Source organism: Macaca fascicularis, chromosome 19 (assembly GCF_037993035.2).
Source record: "Macaca fascicularis isolate 582-1 chromosome 19, T2T-MFA8v1.1".
Lineage (NCBI taxonomy): Eukaryota > Metazoa > Chordata > Mammalia > Primates > Cercopithecidae > Macaca > Macaca fascicularis.
In genome coordinates, this window is record NC_088393.1 from 3,672,810 (window position 1) to 3,695,000 (window position 22,191).

Below are 22,191 nucleotides of genomic sequence, written 5' to 3' on the forward strand. Positions count from 1 at the left end.
CCTGGGCGACAGAGCAAGACTCTGTCTCAAAAAAAATAATAAATAATAAACATTTAAAAATAATAATAATTAGCCGGGCGCAGTGGCTCACGCCTGTAATCCCAGCACTTTGGGAGGCTGAGGTGGGTAGATCACGAGGTCAGGAGATCGAGACCATCCTGGCTAACACGGTGAAACCCCATCTCTACTAAAAATACAAAAAATTAGCCGGGCATGGTGGCGGTCCCTGTAGTCCCAGCTACTCAGGAGGCTGAGGCAGGAGACTCGCTTGAACCCGGGAGGTGGAGGTTGCAGTGAACCGAGATCGCGCCACTGCACTCCAGCCTGGGCGACAGAGCAACACTCTGTCTCAAAAAAAATAATAAATAATAAACATTTAAAAATAATAGCCGGGCGCGGTGGCTCACGCCTGTAATCCCAGCACTTTGGGAGGCCGAGGCGGGCGGATCACAAGGTCAGGAGATCAAGACCACGGTGAAACCCCGTCTCTACTAAAAATACAAAAAATTAGCCGGGCGCGGTTGTGGGCGCCTGTAGTCCCAGCTACTCGGGAGGCTGAGGCAGGAGAATGGCGTGAACCCGGGAGGCGGAGCTTGCAGTGAGCCGAGATCGCGCCACTGCACTCCAGCCTGGGCGACAGAGCGAGACTCCGTCTCAAAAAAAAAAAAAAATAATAATAATAATAATAGGCCAGGCGCGGTGGCTCAAGCCTGTAATCCCAGCACTTTGGGAGGCCGAGACGGGCGGATCACGAGGTCAGGAGATCGAGACCATCCTGGTTAACACGGTGAAACCCTGTCTCTACTAAAAAAATACAAAAAACTAGCCGGGCGAGGTGGCGGCGCCTGTAGTCCCAGCTACTCGGGAGGCTGAGGCAGGAGAATGGGGTGAACCCGGGAGGCGGAGCTTGCAGTGAGCTGAGATCCGGCCACTGCACTCCAGCCTGGGTGACAGAGCGAGACTCCGTCTCAAAAATAAAAAATAAAAAAATAAAAAATAAATAAAATAATAATAATAATAATAATAATTATGGGACAGTGGAGGGTTCGTGGGTGGGAACTTTTCCTGCAGCTCTTTCATGTCAGCTCCTCCCTGTGTCCTCCATGGACCAGCTGCAAAACCCAAGTTATGTGTGCACATCACCTGACCTTTGGGGGCCACTTGTCCCAGCACTAAAACCCTCAGTTCTCCGCAGTGAGAGAGCACAGAACAGAAAACACGGAAGTTTCTCTGGCTGGGTGTGGATCTGAAGTCAGCAGACCTATCGGGTGTGTGTGTCACATGGGGAGGTCAGAGAATGGGAGGCGTCTCTGTAGGAGAATCCTGACAGCATTCTCTGCATTTAGAACACCCAGGGTTTAGAGCTAACGTGGGAGGCTCCCGCCACAGGAGCCACTGAGATTACAAGATTAGCTGCAATCCAAACCACATTTGGAGAAAAATAAAATGAGAAAGGGAGACACAGGCCTGGTGGCGGCACAGTGGCTCATGCCTATAATCCCTAGTACTTTGGGAGGTGGAGGTGGGAGAATCACTTGGGGTCAAGAGTTCAAGACCAGCCAGGGCAACCTACTGAGACTCCCCTCCCCCTCGCCCTGTATTTAAAAAAAAAAAGAAAGAAAGGGAGATATAGGAAAGGGAAGGGAGGGTTGGGTGGTCTCTTCGATGAGATGATTCCTTCCTTCCTTCCTCCCTTCCTTCTTTTTTTTGAAACAGAGTTTCACTCTTGTGGCCCAGGCTGGAGTGCAATGGCTCACTGTAACCTCTACCTCCCGGTTCAAGCGATTCTCCTGCGTCAGCATCCCAAGTAGCTGGGATTACAGGCGTCTGCCACCACACCCAGCTGATTTTTGTATTTTTAATAGAGACAGGGTTTTGCCATGTTGGCCAGGTTGGTCACGAACTCTTTTTTTTCTTTTGGGGCAGAGTACTGTGTCGTCCAGGCTGGAGTGCAATGGCGCCATCTCGGCTCACTGCAACCTTCGCCTCCCAGGTTCAAGTAGCTGGGATTACAGGTGTGCGTCACCATGCCCAGCTCATTTTTGTATTTTTAGTAGAGACAGGGTTTCAGCATGTTGGCCAGGCTGGTCTGGGACTCCTGACCTCAAGTGATCCTCCCGCCTCAGCCTCTAAAAGTGCTGGGATTACAGGCGTGAGCCACCACGCCTGGCCTGATGTGATTTTTTTTTTTTTTTTTTTCTGAGATAGACTCTTGCTCTGTCACCCTGGCTGGAGTGCAGTGGCACGATCTCAACTCACTGCAACCTCTGTCTCCCAGATTCAAGTGATTCTTCTGCCTCAGCCTCCTGAGTAGCTGGGACTACAGGTGCCTACCACCATACCCGGCTAATTTTTGTATTTTAGTAGATATAGGGTTTCACCATGTTGGCCAAGCTGGTCTCGAACTCTGGACCTCAGGTGATCCACCCACCTCTGCCTCCCAAAGTGATGGGATTACAGGCATGCACCACTGCGCCCGGCCCAATGTGGTGATTTCTAAGTAGGGATCTGAGGGAGTAAGGAGCCAGCCAGTGGCTGTCTGAGGGAGACTGTCCCTGGCAGAGCGAACCGCTAATGCCAGTACCAGGTTCTGGGCCAAACAGAAAGAATCTTGGGCTCTCACTACATATATATATTTTATATATATAATATATATACTTTATATATATTATATATACTTTATATTATATATGCTTTATATATGTATAACATATATATTTATATATTATATATACTTTATATATGTATAACATATACTTTATATATAATATATACTTTATATATGTATTGTATATGTAATATGTATGTTGGGGTTTTTTTTTTGAGATGGGGTCTTGCTCTGTTGCTCAGACTGGAGTGTGGGCTTACGCAATCCTCCTGCCTCAGCCTCCGCAGTAGCTGAGACTACAGGTGCATGACCACCACACTTGGCTAATTTTAAAATTTTTTTGTAGAGATGGGGTGTCACTGTAGTGCCCAGAGTGGTCTCCAACTCCTGGCCTCAAGCAATCCTCCCACCTCAGCCTTCGAAAGTGCTGGGATCACAGGTGTGAGCCATGGTGCTTTGCCTTCATATTTTGAATAGGCCGAAACAGAACTCCAGAATCCCCTTACCCCTATCCCCACCACCCCACATAGCAGGTTTCTCTCGCTCTGTAGCAACCCACTTACCTCTCTGAAATCATCCCAGGCGTGTTCGGAGTGCACGCAGCCCCGTTAGCCTCCCGGTCTTCTCCTGTAACCAGCCCAGCTCTGCCTGAGAGCTTCCACTATTCCCTCCATCTGGAATACCCACCACTCTCTCCCACCCCGGGCTTGGATCTGGCAATACGGTACCAGCCTCAGGGCCTCTGCTGTCCGGCTTTCTGCTCTCAGAGCCTTTGTCACTGGGCTGGGAGCTCCAATATGATAAATGCATAGCCCGGGGCTAAGACCATCAAGGGAACCCAGTAAGTTGGCTCCCGAAAGAGAACTAGAAGCTTCGTTTGCATTGCACGTTATTTAATATTGAGGAAAATATAATTAGCCCGTATCTAAGCATTGGGGTGAGAGCGCTAAAGATTGACCCCACCCACCTCCCACTCCTCACTTCCAGCCGTAAGCCACTTCCGGACAAGGCTAAAAATGAGTAAAACAATGCAACTACTCGCCACCTATCCTTCCCCAAGTTCCACCCTCCGAGCCTCAAGCCCCACGCCCTCCTAAATATCCCCGCCCCCGCTGGGACCCCAAATTGCCTAGAGCTCTGCAATTCCGCCCTTCCCGGCAGCGGGACCGAAAGGGTTAAGCGGAGGCTCCCGGCTCGCTGAGTGACAGCTTGGCCGGCAGCCGGGGAGAGCCGGCCAATCAGGGAGGGCGTACGCGACCCACGTGCGCAAACGGCCTCACGATTGGCCAGCGCCGCCAGATGCCTGCCCACCCCGAGCCCGAACCCACGTGCAGCTACTGCGCCTTCATTGATCCGCTTCGCGGTCCAGGTGGCGGCTGGGTGGGGCCTGGGCGGGACGGGGCAGGGACAGGGCGGGACAAGGCGGGGCCCGATGGGTCAAATGGCCCCCGGTGGGGGAAGGAGGAGTTTCCTCTTGGCCTGAACTTGGCTGACCTCGGCAGCTTCCGCCCTGTGAGGGACGTGAGTTGCCAGGCGTTTTCCTGGGGGTTGGGGGGACTCCAAGATTCCCGGGCCGGGGAAGGGGCTGCAGGGGTGTGGAAGGGCAGGACTGAGGCAAGGAAGGAGCTTGGTGCTGCAGCTGGGATGCAGGTGGAGGGAAGTCGTTTCTTCTGTCCGATGAATTCCGCCTAATGCACCTGGCTAACTCCTATTCATCCTTCAAAACCCCTTTCTAGTGATCTCCCTGCACTTTAGGAAATTGTCTCAAAACTAAGGTTGAGCTTTGGTGACCTTCCCTGGGCTCCCCCAGCAGGGAGTGTATGTGCACCATCCACCCCAACCTCCTAGGGTGAGGCCTGGGAGGCAGGGTTCAGTTCTTTCTGGGTCCCCGGCCCCACGAATCTGGGCAGCTGGAGGCATTGATAAGTGAGGACGGGACCTAGGGAACGCATGGGGGAACCGCAGGACTGGGGCCCTGGAGACTTACCAAACCGGGAGGTGCAGGTGGGGTAAGGGGTGGCTCCCTCCCTGACACTGCCTTATTTTCTGTCCTTCAAGACCTGCTGTCTCCTTGTTTTAGACTTTGGCTAAAGTCCTGGAGGCTACTGCCTGAAGATGACCTCTAGGGACCAGCCTAGCCCCAAAAGCCCCCCGAAAGGCACTTCGGTGAGGAGGGCATGGGGTGGGATCAGCCCTCAAGGGAAACCCAGCTCAGCCCAATGAGGTTCTGCCCCTTTCTCATCCTGTATCCACCTGTGACCTGGGCTGGCCTCGTCCAGGCCTCACAGCTGAAGACAATACCGGTCACTGCTACATTCAAGACAGGTGCCAAGGAGCCTTTTTTTTTTTTAAAAAAATTAAGTGTAGGCTGGACACAGTGGCTCACAACTGTGATCTCAACATTTTGGGAGGCCGAGGTAGGAGGATCATTTGAGCCCAGGAGTTTGAGACCAGCCTGGACAACGTAATGAGACCCCCGTCTCTACAAAAACAATTAAAAGAATCAGCTGGGCCTAGTGACATGGGCCTGCCTGTAGTTGTAGCTACCCAGGAGGCTGAGGCAGAGGCTTCGCTTGAGCCCAAGGAGTTTGAGGCATTGCACTTCAGCCTTGGTGACAAAGTGAGATCCCATCTTTAAAAAAAATGTAGCTTCTAATCACATACGTGATAAAAAACACAGGAACACAGCACGTATTTGGTTAATATTTTACAAGCAATCCGGGCTCCCTGTACTTTATGTCCCAGAGATGACCATTTGTAAATTTAGGCTCTCAGGGCTGAGCAAACTCTCTTTTTTGTAAAGGGGTCAGATGAGGAATATTTTGTTTTGAGACTTTATGACTTTATTGTTTTTGAGACGGAGTCTCACACTGTCACCTCGGCTGGAGTGCAATGGCGCAATCTCGGCTCACCGCAACCTCCGCCTCCCGGGTTCAAGTGATTCTCCTGCCTCACCTCCCGAGTCGCTGGGACTACAGGCACCTGCCACCATGACCACCAGTTTTTTTTTTGTATTTTTAGTAGAGATGGGGTTTCGCCATGTTGGCCAGTCTGGTCTTGAGCTCCTGACCTCGTGATCTGCCCACCTCAGCCTCCCAAAGTGCTGGGATTACAGGCGTGAGCCACTGCACCTGGCCAAGAGACTTTATTTTATTGAGTCTTGCTCTTGTCGCCCAGGCTGGAGTGCAGTGGCACGATCTTGGCTCACTGCAACCTCCACCTCCCAGGTTCAAATGATTCTCCTGCCTCAACCTCCCCAGTAGCTGGGATTACAGGTGTGTGCCACCATGCCCGGCTAATTTTTGTATTTTTAGTAGAGACAGGGTTTTGCTGAGTTGCCTCGACTTGTCTCAAACTCCTGACCTCAGGTGATCTGCTCACCTCGGCCTCCCAAAGTGCTGGGATTACAGGCGTGAACCACCTTGCCTGGCCTTTTATTTTTAAAAATATTTTGTGCTTCTATTTTCATCACAAGAATGTGGTGAATATTTTAGACTTTAGGCCAAAGTGCAAAATGGAAGATGCTCTTTCAGGTACTGAAATAAGAGGACGGGCGCAGTGGTTCATGCCTGTAATTCTAGCACTTTGGGAGGCCGAGGCGGGTGGATCACGAGGTCAGGAGGTTGAGATCAGCCTGGCCAAGATGGTGAAACCCCATCTCTACTAAAAATACAAAAATTAGCCAGGCATGGTGGGAGGCGTCTGTAATCCCAGCTACTAGGAAGGCTGAGGCAGGAGAATCACTTGAACCTGGGAGGCAGATGTTGCAGTGAGCTGAGATTGTGCCCCTGCACTCTAGCCTAGGTGACAGCAAGACTTGGTTTCAAAAACAAAAACAAAAACCACAATTACTTTTGCATCAACCTAATACCTATACTCTGGTTGAGATGGAGACCTGGGGTCTTGAGTGTTTGGGGCATTGTAAGTTTTTTTTTTTGTTTTTTTGTTTTGAGATAGTCTCGCTCTGTCACCCAGGCTGGAGTGCAGTGGCACAATCTGGGCTCACTGCAAGCTCCGCCTCCCGGTTTCACGCCATTCTCCTGCCTCAGCCTCCCGAGAAGCTGGGACTACAGGCGCCCGCCACCGCGCCCGGCTAGTTTTTTGTATTTTTTTTTTTTTTAAGTAGAGACAGGGTTTCACCGTGTTAGCCAGGATGGTCTCGATCTCCTGACCTCGTGATCCGCCCGTCTCAGCCTCCCAAAGTGCTGGGATTACAGGCGTGAGCCACCCGCGCCCGGCCAGGGCATTGTAAGTTTTATGTAACCTTGCTTTGACCTTTCCAGCCCCATCCTGGGATCTCGAACTCTGAGAGCTCTCCACCACTGAATTATCAAGGCATTCTAAATCGGCTCAAGCAATTCCCCAGGTGAGAGCAATTCCAGGGGCTGGCGGTCCCACGCTGGGAAGGGGTCCCACCTGGCCTCTCTCCTTGGGGTCCTAGTGAGTGGTCTAGAAACTGCTGGCCCAAGAGACAGGCTCAGGAACAGGAAGCCATGCGGATACCCAGCGTGGAGAACCCAGCAATATCCATCCCAGCTTTCGTTTCATATGTTGATTTTCCTGTGCAACATGGATTTGTTGGCATTCAATTTTATTGTTGAAAAATACTGCAATGGCTGGGTGTGGTGGCTCGCACCTGCAATCCCAGTACTTTGGGAGGCAGAGGCGGGCGGATCCCTTGAGGTCAGGAGCTCGAGATCAACCTGGCCAACATGGTAAAAGCCTGTCTCTACAAAAAATACAAAAATTAGCCAGGCGTGGTGGCGGGTGCCTGTAATCCCAGCTGAGGCAGGAGAATCTCTTGAACCCAGGAGGCGGAGGATTGCAGTGAGCCGTGTTCACACCGCTGCACTCTAGCCTAGGCTACAGAGTGAGACTCCGTCTCAAAAAAAAAAAATATGTATATATATATATATACTGCATGGGCTGGGTGCAATGGTTTGTACCTGTAATCCCAGCACTTTGGGAGGCAGAGGCAGGAGGATCGCTTGAGCCCGGAGTTTAATACCAGCCTTGGCAACATAGTGAGGCACCATATCTTAAAAAATAAAAATCTGAGTGTGGTGGTGCATACCTGTAGTCCCAGCTACTCAGGAGACTGAGGCAGGAGGATCATCTGAGCCCAGGAGTTGGAGGCTGCAGTGAGCCATGACTGTACCACTGCACCCTCGCCCGAGCAACAGGGTGAGATTCTGTTTCAAAAAAAGAAATTGAAGAAAGTGGCAGGGTGGGGCGCGGTGGCTCATGCCTGTAATCCCAGCACTTTGGGAGTCCAAGGTGGGCGATCACCTGGGGTCAGGAGTTTGAGACCAGCCTGGCCACCATGGTGAAACACTTTCACCATTAAAAATAAAAAATTAGCTGGGCGTGGTGGTGGGTGCCTGTAATCCCAGCTACTTGGGAGGCTGAGGTGGGAGAATCTCTTGAACCCGGGAGGCAGAGGTTGCAGTGAGCCGAGACCGTGCCACTACACTCTAGCCTGGGTGACGAGAGACTGTCTCAAAAAAAAAAAAGGAAAAGAATATACTGCATTAAAATCTTTATTGAACTTCTTGACACTGCCTTAAATTTGGCTTCGGGAGCCAATGCCTTCCAGCTTCGTTGAGACCCTCCCTAGGGGTTGAGGGCGGGGCTTACTCTGGGGAAGGGGTCCTGAAGTCACAGGTCTTCCAGCCTCTCCTCTTTCCCCCTCAGGTTTTCTCCTCATTTTGCTGCGGAATTGGAGAGCATTTACTACTCGGTGAGCCAGACCCAGGCAGCCCCAACCAAAGAGGGCCCCACTGGGACAAGCCAAAGCAGTGGTTTCACAGCCCTGCCTCCTGAGTTCCCTAGAGAGGCTCTTTTCAGCCAGGCACTGTGCCTCACGCCTGTAATCCCAGCACTTTGGGAGGCCAAGGCATGTGGATCACCTGAGGTCAAGAGTTTGAGACCAGCCTGGCCAACATGGTAGAGCCCCTGTCTGTACTAAAAATAGAAAAATTAGCCGGGCATGGTGGTGGGTGCCTGTAATACCGGCTACTCGGGAAGATGAGGCAGGAGAATCGTTTGAGCCCGGGAGACAGAGGTTGCAGTGAACTGAGATCACACTGTACTCCAGCCCAGGCGACAGAGCAAGATTCCCTCTCAGAAAAAAAGTAGGGACCATACATCAGCGTAGTATGAAAGTAAAAGAGAAAACAAGGTGAAAACAAAAATTTTTTTAAGGTGGGGGCAGGGGGTGGAGTAGGGACCAGAGAGGTAGAGCAACTTGCCCAGGGTCACACAGCATTCACACCCAGACCACCTCCTGATGGGATCCCTGTTTTCCCTTTGCAGCTGCACAAGATCCAGCAGGATGTGGCAGAACATCACAAGCAGGTGGGTGACCAGGAGCTCAGGGGTGCGGCTGTCCCTCCGTGAAAGGCATGAGAAAGGACAGAGGTGGGGCCAGGCACAGTGGTTCATGCCTGTAATCCGAGCACTTTGGGAGGCTGAGGAGGGCAGATCACTTGAGGTCAGGAGTTTGAGACCAGCCTGGCCAACATGGTGAAACCCCATCTCTACTAAAAATACAAAAATTAGCCGGGTGTGGTGGCGGGCACCTCTAGTCCCAGACACTTGGGAGGCTGAGGCAGGAGAATAGCTTGAACCCGGAAGGTAGTGATTGCAGTGAGGCGAGATTGTGGCACTGCACTCCAGCCTGGGTGACCGAGCAAGACTCTGTCTCAAAAAAAAAGGGGGCGATGGTGAAGACAGGGAGGGGACAGGGGCAGGTCATGCAGAGCCTTGTGAGCCATGGGAAGGACTTGGGCTTTGACCCCAAGGGAGGTGGGAGCCACAGGGGACTGCTGGCAGAGGAGGGACATACCCTGACTTGGAATCCCCCATGATATTAGCGGAGGCCCCGTATCTTGGGGAGCACCTCCAGTCCTGTCTCAGCTTCTTCCAAGAGAGGGTCAGTCCTGCTCCTTCCGCTCCCTGGGCCCCTGCACGACCTAGATGCCGGTCAGTTGCTTTGGATAGAGAGAGCCCGTGATGGGGCAGGCACCCGCTGTGTTCCTCTGCGTGTCTGAGTGTTCAATGAGGGGCCATAGCACATGGGAGCGAGGGGAGCTCTGCATGGGGAGGGGGGGTGCCCAGGCTCCCACCTGCCAACCCAGGGTGCCTGGCCCAAGCTGAAGTACGCCTTCCAGCCCTGCCCGTCCTCCCGCCACCTGGCCTTTTCTCCCAGGCACTGGCAGGATTTTCCGCCTGTGCCAGATGTAACTGGCAGGGGCCCAGGGCCGTGTCTGAAACTTAGCAGGGCCTGGGAGGAGGGGGGGGCAGCGGAGGGAACAGGGTGAGGGGGGCCAGGAAGCAACCAAAACATGGTTATTCATTCAACAGATATTTATCCGTCACCTCCTTGCCAAATACTATTGTAGAAGCCAGGAAAATAGCAAAGAACATCGCAGAGCTTTCCACCCTTGGGGCGAGTGGAGCCTGGTAGATGGAGTGTTAGAGGGTGAGGACTGGGCAAGGTGGGGGGTGGAAGAGAGCAGCCCCCAGGGGACTGGGGAGGCCAGGGTGGGTGAGGGTTGCAATTCAGGGTGTGGGGAAGGCATGTGAGAAGGTGGTATCTGAGCAGACGCTTAAAGGACATCAAAGAGGAAGTGTGGCTGTCTGGGATGGGAGGGATATCTCAGGCAGAGGGCACAGCCTGTGCAAAGGCCCTGAGGCAGGATGGCATCTGTCGTGTTGGTGCTGAAGGCACTGCGACGGGACCCGAGTGGCTGGAGCAGAGTGAGAGAAGGAGGGGGGCAGGGTAGGCCACACGGTGCCCTGTGAGCTTCAGGGAGGACTTGGACTTGAACCCCAAGGGAGGGAGGTGGGAACCATGGAGGGCTGCAGAGGACAGAGGACAGGCGCTGGCTACTGCGGAGAGGACAGAAGGGGAGGGATGAGGACAGAAGCCCGGGAACCAGTTAGGACAGTCCAGGTGTGGAATGCTGGTTGCTTAGTGATGAGAAATAATTGAATAATTGCGGACGCGTTTTGGGAGGAACCTGACCACAACTGCCGAGCGTCGGGATACGCAGGGAATGAGGGCCCCAAAGGAGCCAATTAGGATAGAGCCAGACCCAGGAGGGTCCTTGCCTAGCCCCCACTGCAGGAGGCCCCAGGATCCCTGGCAGCCCAGTCTGGCCTGTGTTCCGGGGCAGCCCGCTTCCCCCACCCCCTGCTTCCAGTTCCGGGCTTTCCCAGCCTCCTTGCTGCGCTTTTAAAATCCCCATCAGCGCACAGCCCCCTCCTCCGCCAGCCCGCCTGCCACTCTCCCCCGGGAGGACCTGCTAGCAGGCAGAAGGGAGCCACACTTTTCATGCTGAGCGCATTAAAGTGCCGGTAAATTGCGCATTAACGAGGCGGGGTGAATTGGAGAGGGCTCCCCTGGGCTTTGCTGCTGCTGGGCGGGCTCAGCTGGGAAATCCATCACTGGCTGCCCCAGCAGACAGCAGCCTGGAGCGCCCCGCAGGGCTCCGATGGAGGATCTCCCCTCCCCGCCCCTCCCTCCGCCTTCCTACTAAGGAAACAGACAGGTAGCCTGTTTGTAGAAAAAACTTAAGGGATCACTCACCTTGCTTTCTTTTTTTGTGGTTGTTTTGACGGATCAGGCTCTGGCTCCCAGGCTGGAGTGCAGTGGCAGGATCCCAGCTCACTGCAACCTCTGCCTCCTGGGTTCTACCCATTCTCCTGCCTCAGCCTCCCTAGTAGCTGGGATTACAGGCATGGGCCAGGGCCACCACACCTGGCTAACTTTTATATTTTTAGTAGAGACGGGGTTTTTCCATGTTGGCCAGGCTGGTCTCGAACTCCTGACCTCAGGTGATCCGCCCGCCTCAGTCTCTCAAAGTGCTGGAATTACAGGTGTGAGCCATTGTACCTGGCCAGTTTCTTTATACTTTGAACATGGCTACTAGACATTTCATATGCATGACTATATTAATATATGATTCCAATTATACGTATACTGGATGGTGTTGATCTAGATTTTATTGTTTACTGGGAAACTACATTTAAATTTGAGATTGGCAGTGGTCAGATGACTTGATTATTGTTGTTTGTTGGTTTTAAATAAAAAACACCAGACTGGGTGCGGTGGCTCACACCTGTAATCCAAGCACTTTGGGAGGCTGAGGCGGGCGGATCGCCTGAGGTCAGGAGTTCGAGACCAGCCTGGTCAACATGGAGAAGACAGAGCAAGACTGTCTCAAAAGAGAAAAAAAAAATTACTGACCTGTTTCTATCAATTCTCTCCAGCAGGTAACCCTCAGTTTCTTTTTTTTTTTTTTTTTTTTTTTTTTTTGAGACAGAGTCTCGCTCTGTCGCCCAGGGTGGAGTGCAGTGGCCGCATCTCAGCTCACTGCAAGCTCCGCCTCCCGGGTCTATGCCATTCTCCTGCCTCAGCCTCCCGAGTAGCTGGGACTACAGGCGCCCGCCACCTCACCCGGCGAGTTTTTTATATTTTTTAGTAGAGACGGGGTTTCACCGTATTTAGCCAGGCTGGTCTCGATCTCCTGACCTTGTGATCCGCCCGTCTCGGCCTCCCAAAGTGCTGGGATTACAGGCTTGAGCCACCGTGCCCGGCCAACCCTCAGTTTCTTAGTATCTTTCCAAAGTTTAAGCAAATGCTGTTTTGCTGCTTGAAGCCTTTTTTTTTTTTTTTTTTTTTTTGAGACAAAGTCTTGCTCTGTTGCCCAGGCTGGAGTGCAGTGGCACGATCTTGGCTCACTGCAAGCTGCACCTCCCGGGTACCTGCCATTCTCCTGCCTCAGCCTCCCAAGTAGCTGGGACTACAGGTGCCCGCCACCAAGCCTGGCTAAATATTTTTTTTGTATTTTTTAGTAGAGACGGGGTTTCACCCACTGTGCCTGGCCTGCTTGAAGCTATTTTAAGCAAAGGGTGGTGGGCAGGTTTTCTATTTAAAACATCCCAAAAAGGGATTACAGGTGTGGTGGCTCACACCTGTAATCCCAGCACTTTGGGAGACCCAGGCAGGAGAATCATCTGAGCTCAGGAGTTCAAGACCAGCCTAGCCAACATGGTGAAACCCTGGCTCTACTTAAAAATACAAAAATCAGCCGGGTACGGTGGCTCACACCTGTAAACCCAGCACTTCGGGAGGATGAGGCAGGCAGATCATGAGGTCAGGAGATTGAGACCATCCTGGCTAACACGGTGAAACCCCGTCTCTACTGAAAATACAAAAAAAAATTAGCCAGGCGTGGTAGCGGGCGCCCGTAGTCCAGCTACTCGGGAGGCTGAGGCAGGAGAATGGCATGAACCTAGGAGGTGGAGCTTGCAGTGAGCCGAGATCACACTGCTGCACTCCAGTCTGGGTGACAGAGAAGACTCCATTTCAAAAAAAAAAAAAAAAAAAAAAAATCAGCTGGTGTGGTGGCACACACCTGTAATCCCAGCTACTTGGGCGTCTGAGGCAGGAGAATTGCTTGAACCTGGGAGACAAAGGTTGCAGTGAGCCGAGATCACATCACTGTACTCCTGCCTGGGCAACAGAGTGAGACTCAGTCTTAAAAAAAAAAAAAAAAAAAAAAAGTCCGGGCATGGTGGCTCAAGCCTGTAACCCCAGCACTTTGGGAGGCCGAGACGGGCGGATCACGAGGTCAGGAGATCGAGACTATCCTGGCTAACACGGTGAAACCCCATCTCTACTAAAAAAATACAAAAAACTAGCCAGGCGTGGTGGCGGGTGCCTGTAGTCCCAGCTACTCGGGAGGCTGAGGCAGGAGAATGGCCTAAACCCGGGAGGCGGAGCTTGCAGTGAGCTGAGATATGGCCACTGCACTCCAGCCTGGGCGACAGAGCTAGACTCTGTCTCAAAAAAAAAAAAAAAAAAGATATATGCCAGGTGCAGTAGGCCGGGTGCGGTGGCTTACACCTGTTATCCCAGCACTTTTGGGAGGCAGAGGTGGGAGGATCACTTGAGGCCAGGAATTCAAGACCAGCTTGGGCAATATAATGAGACCCCCATTTCTACAAAAAATGTATTTAAATTAGCTGAGCATGGTGGTGCACACCTGTAACCCCAGCTACTCAGGAGCTGACTAGGAGGGATGGGAGGATCACTTGAGCCTGGGAGGTGGAGAGTACAGTGAGCTGTCATCGCTCCACTGCACTCCCGCCTGGGTGTCAGAGTGAGATCTTAGCTCCAAAAAAAGTAGATGAAGGCCGGGGGTAGTGGCTTACACCTGTAATCCCAGCACTTAGCGAGACTGAGATGGGCAGATCACTTGAGGTCAGGAGTTCAAGACCAGCCTGGCCAACATGGTGAAACCCATCTTTACTAAAAATAAAAAAATTAGCTGGGCGTGGTGGTGGGCACCTGTAATCCCAGCTACTCAGGAAGCTGAGGCAAGAGACTCACTCGAACCTGGGAGGCGGAGGTTGCAGTGAGCCGAGATGGTGCCACTGCATTCCCGCCTGGGCAACGCAGTGAGACTCGGTCTCAAAAAAAGAAAAAAGTAGATGCGATAACCTCCTTTGACAGGTGGGGATAACCATGCTGTAGGGTTGCAAACCCTTAACTGCAACAACGTTTAACTGTTTTGCTGCCAACCTCCCTCTAGATAGGAAACTTCTTACAGATTGTGGAGAGCTGCAGCCAACTCCAGGGTGTCCAGTCTGAGCAGGTGGGTGTCTGGGTCTTCTAGGAGGGGAGGGGACAGGTTTGGGTGAAGGTACATCCTCAAAGCTGTCACCACCTCGTTCCTGCCGGGCCAGGTCTCCCCTGCTGAACCAGTCAGCCCTGGGATGCCCCGGCAGGCGGAGAACAAGACCCCGCAGGAGTCAAGCTTTGAGGACATCATGGCCACCAGGTCCTCCGACTGGCTCCGGCGGCCTCTGGAGGCGGACGACCAGCCGGAGACCCAGCTGTTCTGGGATAAGGAGCCTTGGTTTTGGCACGACACTCTGACAGAGCAACTCTGGCGGATTTTTGCCGGCGTCCGAGATGAGAAGGCAAAGCCCAGAGACAGACGTGAGTGTCCCCGAGGCTGAGAGGGAAGGGGCGGCCGCAGGCTGCATCCCAGGGGCTGTGCAGTGAACTCTGCTGTTCTCTCTCTGTCCCCTTCCTCCTCTCCGTTGTCATAGAGACAGAGCAGGCACCAGGCCTGGTGAGTAAACAACCTCGGCCCTACCTGGAGGGGTGGGCTTCCAGGCAGACAGTTGGGCTCCCCCAGGTCAAGGCACCTGGGGTTCCTGTGCAATTTGCCTTCCTTCCGTCCTGCCCCTCGGGTCGCCCGGGGGGGCACTTGGGTGATCCAGGAGGCTATACTGGAGCAGCCTAGGACCCACAGCCCAGGGCTTCCAGGACCCTATACCCCGACACCTTCTCTGCAACTCTGCCTGGACCCGGAGATGGGACCCCAGGCAGTTGACAAGCCCTGTGCACGCTGCCCAGGAATCCCTGAGGGTTTCTGGTCCTAACAGGCCTAATGAGACTTTTCCATTTCCCAGGGGCAGGAAAGCAAGACGCTGGGATCCTGTGACCCAGGAGCGGACCCGTGTCCCGAAGATGCCTCCAGTAATCCCAGCGGGCGGGGGCCGACAGACTCCAGGCGGGATGGGGTCGGGGGCAGCCTGCGCTTAGGAGCCAATGCAAGTCGCTTAGTCCCTCTTGTCTCCCGACTAGCCCCCAGGCCACCTGAGACCTCCTCCAGCCCCGACAATGGTTCCCAAGACAGGAACACAAGGTGTCGTGTGGTCCAGGTGAGACCCAGGCCCGAGCTGGTAGCCCAGCATGAAGGCGGCCCAGGTGGGGTAGAGGAGGTGGACACAGATGGGTGGGGAGCCTGGGGGCAGCTGTGATCTCCCCCCACTACAGGAGCCTCCAGGAAGAGCCTCTCCGTTTCTACAGTCCATGTAAGTGTCTGCACTGTTCGCTTTTGGGCGGGGTGAGGGTCAGCGGGAATTCCTGTCTATACTTCTGTTCCCGGCACATAGAGGGGAACAGGTGTCAGACTTTCTTCCCCCTTTCCCATCACTACTCTGCCATCCTCTCCAACAGCAGCTGCAGAGGCTGGGTAGAAAAGTGCAGTGTTAGGCCAGGCGCGGTGGCTCATGTCTGTAATCCTAGCACTTTGGGAGGCCGAGGCGGGCAGATCACAAGGTCAGGAGATCGAGACCATCCTGACTAACACGGTGAAACCCCGTCTCTACTAAAAATCCAAAAACTTAGCCGGGCGTGGTGGCGGGCGCCTGTAGTCCCAGCTACTTGGGAGGCTGAGACAGGAGAATGGTATGAACCTGGGAGGCGGAGCTTGCAGTGAGCTGAGATAACCCCTACTGCATTCCAGCCTGGGTGACAGAGCGAGATTCCATCTCAAAAAAAAGTTCATTGTTAGGTTCACAGGATTGTCGCCCCAATACCGGGCTCAAGGCATTTGGGGAAGACATTTTCATGGAAGGGGGTGGGGTGTAGCTGTGTTAGAACTGGATGCAGATTGTTGCAACCTTGTGGAGTGACGCTGGGAGAACCCAGATATGGGGCAAAGAAAGCTTCTGGGGAAGGGGCATAGTAGCTAGGACCCTAAAGGATGAATAGGAGTTCTCCCTCCTGGAGCAAAGCAGTCTGGGAAGAAAGCAGAAGTATACGAAGGGCTGTGGCAAAGGAACAGTACTTGAAGGAATGTGAGCAGGACATTTGGGGAGTCTGAGGGTAAAACAAGACCTTGAGAGGGGGATCAAAATCTGAAGAAGAATGAAGCCCCTCTAGGCCTTGATGTGTGGCTCCCACCGGGCAAAGGGGGCTCACAGGCAGGTCAGTTACCCCGAGGCCTCCCCTCCCAAGATCCTGGGACCCTGAGGACTTTGAAGATACATGGAAGAGGCCAGATGCCTTGCCCGGGCAGTCTAAGAGACTCGCCGTCCCGTGCAAACTGGAGAAGATGCGGATTTTGGCACATGGGGAGCTCGTGGTCGCCACAGCCATCAGCAGCTTCACGCGGCACGTGTTCACCTGTGGCAGAAGAGGCGTCAAGGTGTGGAACCTGACTGGCCAGGTGGCTGAGGACAGGTTCCCAGAGAGCCACCTGCCTGTACAGGTGAGGGTAGCCTTGGTTTCCTGGGGTGCAGGGCTTCTGGGAACAGGGGGTTTGAGGTTTGAGTCTGGGAGAGCCCATATGGTAGAGAGAGGGCTTCCAGGGAAAAGGGGCATAATAGCTAGGAACCTAAAGGATGAATAGGAGTTCGCTCTCATGAGGCAAAGCAGTCCAGGCAGAACGCCACAGGGGGCGACAGCTCACGGTGACTCTGCCCATCACAGACCCCTGGGGCCTTCCTGCGTACCTGCCTGCTGTCCTCAAACAGCAGGAGCCTGCTCACTGGTGGTTACAACCTGGCCAGCGTGAGTGTGTGGGACCTGGCGGCGCCCTCCCTGCACGTGAAGGAGCAGTTACCCTGTGCAGGTCTCAACTGCCAGGCCCTAGACGCCAACCTGGATGCCAACCTGGCCTTTGCCAGCTTCACCAACGGCGTGGTCAGGATCTGGGACCTGCGGGATCACAGTGTGGTCAGGTGTGTTTGAGGGGTGGGCAGGGGCAGCATCCTGTTTCCAGCCTCCTGTGGCCACCTCCGCCCACCTTCCTGCCACCACCTCTGCCCGCCTTCCTGCTGCCACCTGAACCTGGGATATAGCACTCTCCCAGCCAAAGCCCCTTGCCCCCTTGAACTTGCATTTGAGAAAGTTGGAGGTGCGGACTTGACTCTTGGCTGGACTGCATTCCTTGCATGCCAGGGCATTTTACTTTTTGTCTGTCTCAGTTTTCCCACCTGGACACAGGATGTGACAGCCCCAAATTCAAAGGCTTGTTAGAAGGGCAAATTTGTTGTAAAAATATAAAACAGCAGGCTAGGCGTGGTGCCTCGAAAATGTAAATCCAGCACTTTGGGAGGTCAAGACGGGAGAAATGCGTAAGCCCAGGAGTTCGAGATTAACCTGGGTAACATAATGAGACCCCATATCTATTTAAAAATATGTATAGGCCGGGCGCGGTGGCTCAAGCCTGTAATCCCAGCACTTTGGGAGGCCGAGACGGGCGGATCACGAGGTCAGGAGATCGAGACCATCCTGGCTAACACAGTGAAACCCCGTCTCTACTAAAAAATACAAAAAAACTAGCTGGGTGTGGTGGCGGGTGCCTGTAGTTCCAACTACTCGGGAGGCTGAGGCAGGAGAATGGCGTGAACCCGGGAGGCGGAGCTTGCAGTGAGCTGAGATCCGGCCATTGCACTCCAGCCTGGGCGGCAGAGCAAGACTCCGTATCAAAAAAAAGAAAAAAAATGTATATATAAATTAGCCGGGCACAGTGGCTCACACCTGTATTCCCAGCACTTTGGGGGAGGCCAAGGTGGGCAGATCACGAGGTCAGGAGATCAAGACTATCCTAGCTAACACGGTGAAACCCTGTCTCTACTAAAAATACAAAAAAATTAGCCGGGCGTGGTGGTGGGCGCCTGTAGTCCCAGCTACTCAGGAGGCTGAGGCAGGAGAATCGCTTGAACCCGGGAGGCGGAGCTTGCAGTGAGCTGAGATCTGTGCCACTGCACTCCAGCCTGGGCGATAGAGCGAGACTCCGTCTCAAAAAAAAGAAAACAACATATATATAATATGTATATATTATATATAACAGGCTGGGCGCAGTGGCTCACGTCTGTAATCCCAGCACTTTGGGAGACTGAGGTGGGTGGATCACCTGAGGTCAGGAGTTCGAGACCAGCCTGACCAACATGGTGAAACCTCATCTCTACTAAAGATGCAAAAATTAGCCAGGTGTGGTGGCACACACCTGTAATCCCAGCCACTTAGGAGGCTGAGGCACTAAAATTGCTTGAATCCAGGAGGCAGAGGTTGCAGTTAGCTGAGATCATGCTGCTACACTCCAAACTAGGCAATAAAATGAGACTCCATCTCAAAAAAATATATATATATATACACACACACACACACACACACACATATATATACACACACATATATATGCATATATACACATACATACATATATACACATGTATATGTGTGTATGTGTATATATACACATGCATGCCAGGCACGGTGGCTCATGCCTATAATCCCAGCACTTTGGGAGGCCGAGGCAGGCAGATCACCTGAGGTCAGGAATTTGAGACCAGCCTAACATGGAGAAACCTCATCTCTACTAAAAATACATAATTAGTCAGGCGTGGTGGTCCATTCCTGTAATCTCAGCTACTCGGGAGGCTGAGGTGCTAAAGTCACTTGAACCCGGGAGGCAGAGGTTGCAGTGAGCCGAGATCGTGCTGCTGCACTCCAGCCTGGGCAACAAAACGAGACTCCATCTAAAAAATACATGTAAAATATGTATATAATATATAAAATATCTATCAGCATGTTTGCAGGAAGCAATGACTGACGTAAAATACAGCACACCACCCGTCCACCACTATTCCCCTTCCCTGCTTGAAGGGATTCCTGTAGACCTGCCTCAGAACTTGGGTAGATTCAGGATAAAAGAGGCAAGGGGAGGCCTGGGTGAGACCAAGGGGAGGCCCAGGTGGATGGAGAAGGGAGACTGAGGGCTGCAAGGGGCCGGCACTAGATCCTGTGTCCATTTTCTGCCAACTTTGATACTCTGTGAAGGCAGAGATTTGTGGGTGGTGGCACCGTCCTTTTCATGCCCAAATGTAGTGACTGGTGTTTCTGGGGGCCCAAACCTCAGAGTCTTGGCCTGATTGCCTCCCGATGTCCCTTCTGCCAGGGACCTCACAGGTTACCCTGATGGAGTCAAGAGTATGGTGGTCAAGGGCTACAACATCTGGACTGGGGGGCTGGATGCCTATCTGCGGTGCTGGGACCAGAGGACCATCATGAAGCCTCTGGAGTACCAATTTGAGTCTCAGGTGCGTGGAGGCTGGGATGGGGTCTGCTCGGCCAGGCATCCTCTGGTCCTCACATTAAAAAATGAGGTTGAGGCCGGGCACGGTGGCTCATGCCTGTAATCCTAGCACTTTGGGAGGCCGAGGCGGGTGGATCTCCTGAGGGCGGGTGGATCTCCTGAGGTCGGGAGTTTGAGACCAGCCTGGCCAACATAATGAAACCCCATGTCTATTAAAAATACAAAAATGAGGGCTGGACACGGAGGCTCACACCTGTAATCTCAGCCCTTTGGGAGGCTAAGGTAGGCGGATCATTTTAGGTCAGAAGTTCAAGACCAGCCTGACCAACATGGTGAAACCCCGTCTCTACTAAAAAATACAGAATAATTAGCCGGGCGTGGTGGTGCATGCCTGTAATCCCAGCTTCCCGGGAAGCTGATGCAGGAGAATCGCTTGAACCCCGGGAGGCGGAGGTTGCAGTGAGCCAAGATCATACCTTTGTACTCCAGCCTGGCAACAGAGCGAGACTGCATCTCAAACACTCATGCTATATTGGGTGCAAAGTAGGGAAGACTCTCCATTTTACAGACCAACAAACTGAGGCACAGATAGGAAGTTGCTTGTCCCAGGGCTGCACAGCTAGAAAGGGGTCAGTCACTCGGCCTCCAGGGTAGGTCCCCAGGCTCCTGCCTGCTTCCTGGGCCAGGCTGGGACCTAACCAGGTTCCTCCCTCCCCATTGCCCATTACCCAGATAATGAGCCTGTCCCACAGCCCCCAGGAGGACTGGCTGCTGCTGGGCATGGCCAATGGCCAGCAGTGGCTGCAGAGCACCAGCGGGAGCCAGCGGCACATGGTGGGACAGAAAGACAGCGTCATCCTGAGCACCAAGTTCTCCCCCTTTGGTAAGCAGCTGGTGGAAGGTGGGGGGACTCCCCTGCAGCCCCCAGCCTCCCACAAGACCCCACCCAACCCTCTAGGACACCTCAGAACCCATCTGTAGCAGAAACAAGTTTTGGGGATGCTGTTGCCTGGGGATGAGGGAGGGAAGGAGGTGGGTGCCTGTGCCCTCCCCACCCCATGGCCCTTGCCCCCACAATGGCCCTTCCCCCCTCCCCATGGCCCTTCCCCCTTGACTCCCTGCCCCCAGCGTGGTCCTTCTCCCCCACCCCCGCCCCCCTGCCCCCAGCATGGTCCTTCTCCCCCATCCCCGCCCCCCTGCCCCCAGCGTGGTCCTCCCCCCACCTTCAGCTGCTGGTGTCCCCATTTCTCCCAGGCCAGTGGTGGGCAAGCGTTGGGATGGACGACTTCCTTGGTGTCTACAGCATGCCAACAGGGACAAAAGTGTTCCAGGTACTGCGATGGGCTGGGGGCAGGACCTGGGGGCTGGCCCCAAAGGGACCATGTTTACAGCCTGGGCAACACAGCAAGACACTGTCTCTACAAACAGTTTAAAAATTAGCCAGGTGTGGTGGCTCATGGCTTTAATCCAAGCATTTTGGGAGGCTGATGCGGGAAGATGCCTTAAGCTTAGGAGTTCGAGACCAGCCTGGCCAACATAGTGAGACCCCATCTCTATAAAAAATAATTAGCTGAGCCGGGCGCAGTGGCTCACGTCTGTAATCCCAGCACTTTGGGAGGCCGAGGCAGGTGGATCATGAGGTCAGGAGATTGAGACCATCCTGGCTAACACGGTGAATCCCCGTCTCTACTAAAAATACAAAAAATTAGCCGGGCGTGGTGGTGAGCACCTGTAGTCCCAGCTACTTGGGAGGCTGAGGCAGGAGAATGGCTTGAGCCCAGAAGACAGAGCCTGCAATGAGCAGAGATTGCGCCACTGCACTGCAGCCTGGGCAACAGAGCGAGACTCCGTCTCAAAAAATAAAATGATAATTAGCTGAGTGTGGTGGTGTGCACCTGTGGTCCCAGCTACTTGGGAGGCTGAGGCAGGAAGATTGCTCGAGTCCAGGAAGTCAAGGCTGCAGTGAGCTGAGATTGTACCACTGCACTCCCACCTGGGCAACAGAGCAGGACCTTGTCTGTCTTCGAAGAGACGATGCTTCATGCTTGAGTTAACGGGTAGACACCAGGGGTGTGTAAGCCCTACCCCAGTTCACTGCCCACTGCCCCCCTCCAGGTGCCCGAGACGTCCCCAATCACGTGCTGTGACATCTCTTCCAACAACCGCTTCATTGTCACAGGCTCCGGGGAGCACGCCTCCGTGTACCAGATCACCTACTGAGGGGCCTCGCTGCTGTCATCCAACTCCGGCTCCTCTTTGCATCCACCTTTTTTTTTTTTTCCCCCAATCAGGGGGGGTCATGGTGGAGGGAAGTGGGAAGGATCTTCTATGGCATCGCACAATCCAGTCTGTGGTGTACAGACTGACCGCCGTCACCTGTAATAAAGCACCCGGGAAAGGCAGAGAGTGGACGTGTCCTGTCCTCTGAAGGGAAAGGGGCCTTCCCATCCCGTCCCGTCCCTGTTCAACTTTTGGAAATCTGAAAGGACTTCATCCAGCCTGTGGCTCTAAGCCTTTTTTTTTTTTTTTTTTTTTTTGAGGCAGGATCTCACTCTGTCATGCAGTCTGGAATGTGATGGTGCCATCATTATTCATTGCAGCCTCTCCAACTCCTGGTCTCAAGCCATCCCCCTGCCTTAGCCTCTTGAGTAGCTGAGACTACAGATGTGCACC

At 53.5% G+C, this 22,191-nt stretch overlaps 1 protein-coding gene across 9 annotated transcripts; it reads left to right on the plus strand.

Moving 5' to 3' along the window:
- Positions 1-4,074: 4,074 nt before the first annotated feature.
- TLE6 (TLE family member 6, subcortical maternal complex member) lies at positions 4,075-21,920 on the plus strand. 9 transcript variants are annotated; one of them, XM_074025306.1, is made up of 17 exons: positions 4,075-4,129; positions 4,667-4,774; positions 6,892-6,974; positions 8,303-8,348; positions 8,924-8,965; positions 14,212-14,274; positions 14,366-14,621; positions 14,735-14,757; positions 15,101-15,167; positions 15,276-15,352; positions 15,468-15,505; positions 16,434-16,686; positions 16,908-17,158; positions 19,381-19,522; positions 20,251-20,401; positions 20,773-20,849; positions 21,634-21,920. In XM_074025306.1, exons 2-17 carry the CDS (start codon positions 4,724-4,726, stop codon positions 21,736-21,738), a joined length of 1,725 nt encoding a protein of 574 aa, XP_073881407.1. In that variant the 5' UTR covers positions 4,075-4,129; positions 4,667-4,723; the 3' UTR covers positions 21,739-21,920. The 9 variants fall into 9 exon arrangements, with proteins under 9 accessions (XP_073881407.1, XP_005587545.3, XP_045235714.2 ...); XM_005587488.5 differs by having other exon boundaries at positions 4,689-4,774; XM_045379779.3 differs by having other exon boundaries at positions 4,689-4,774; positions 14,741-14,757.
- The last annotated feature ends 271 nt before the right edge of the window (positions 21,921-22,191 follow it).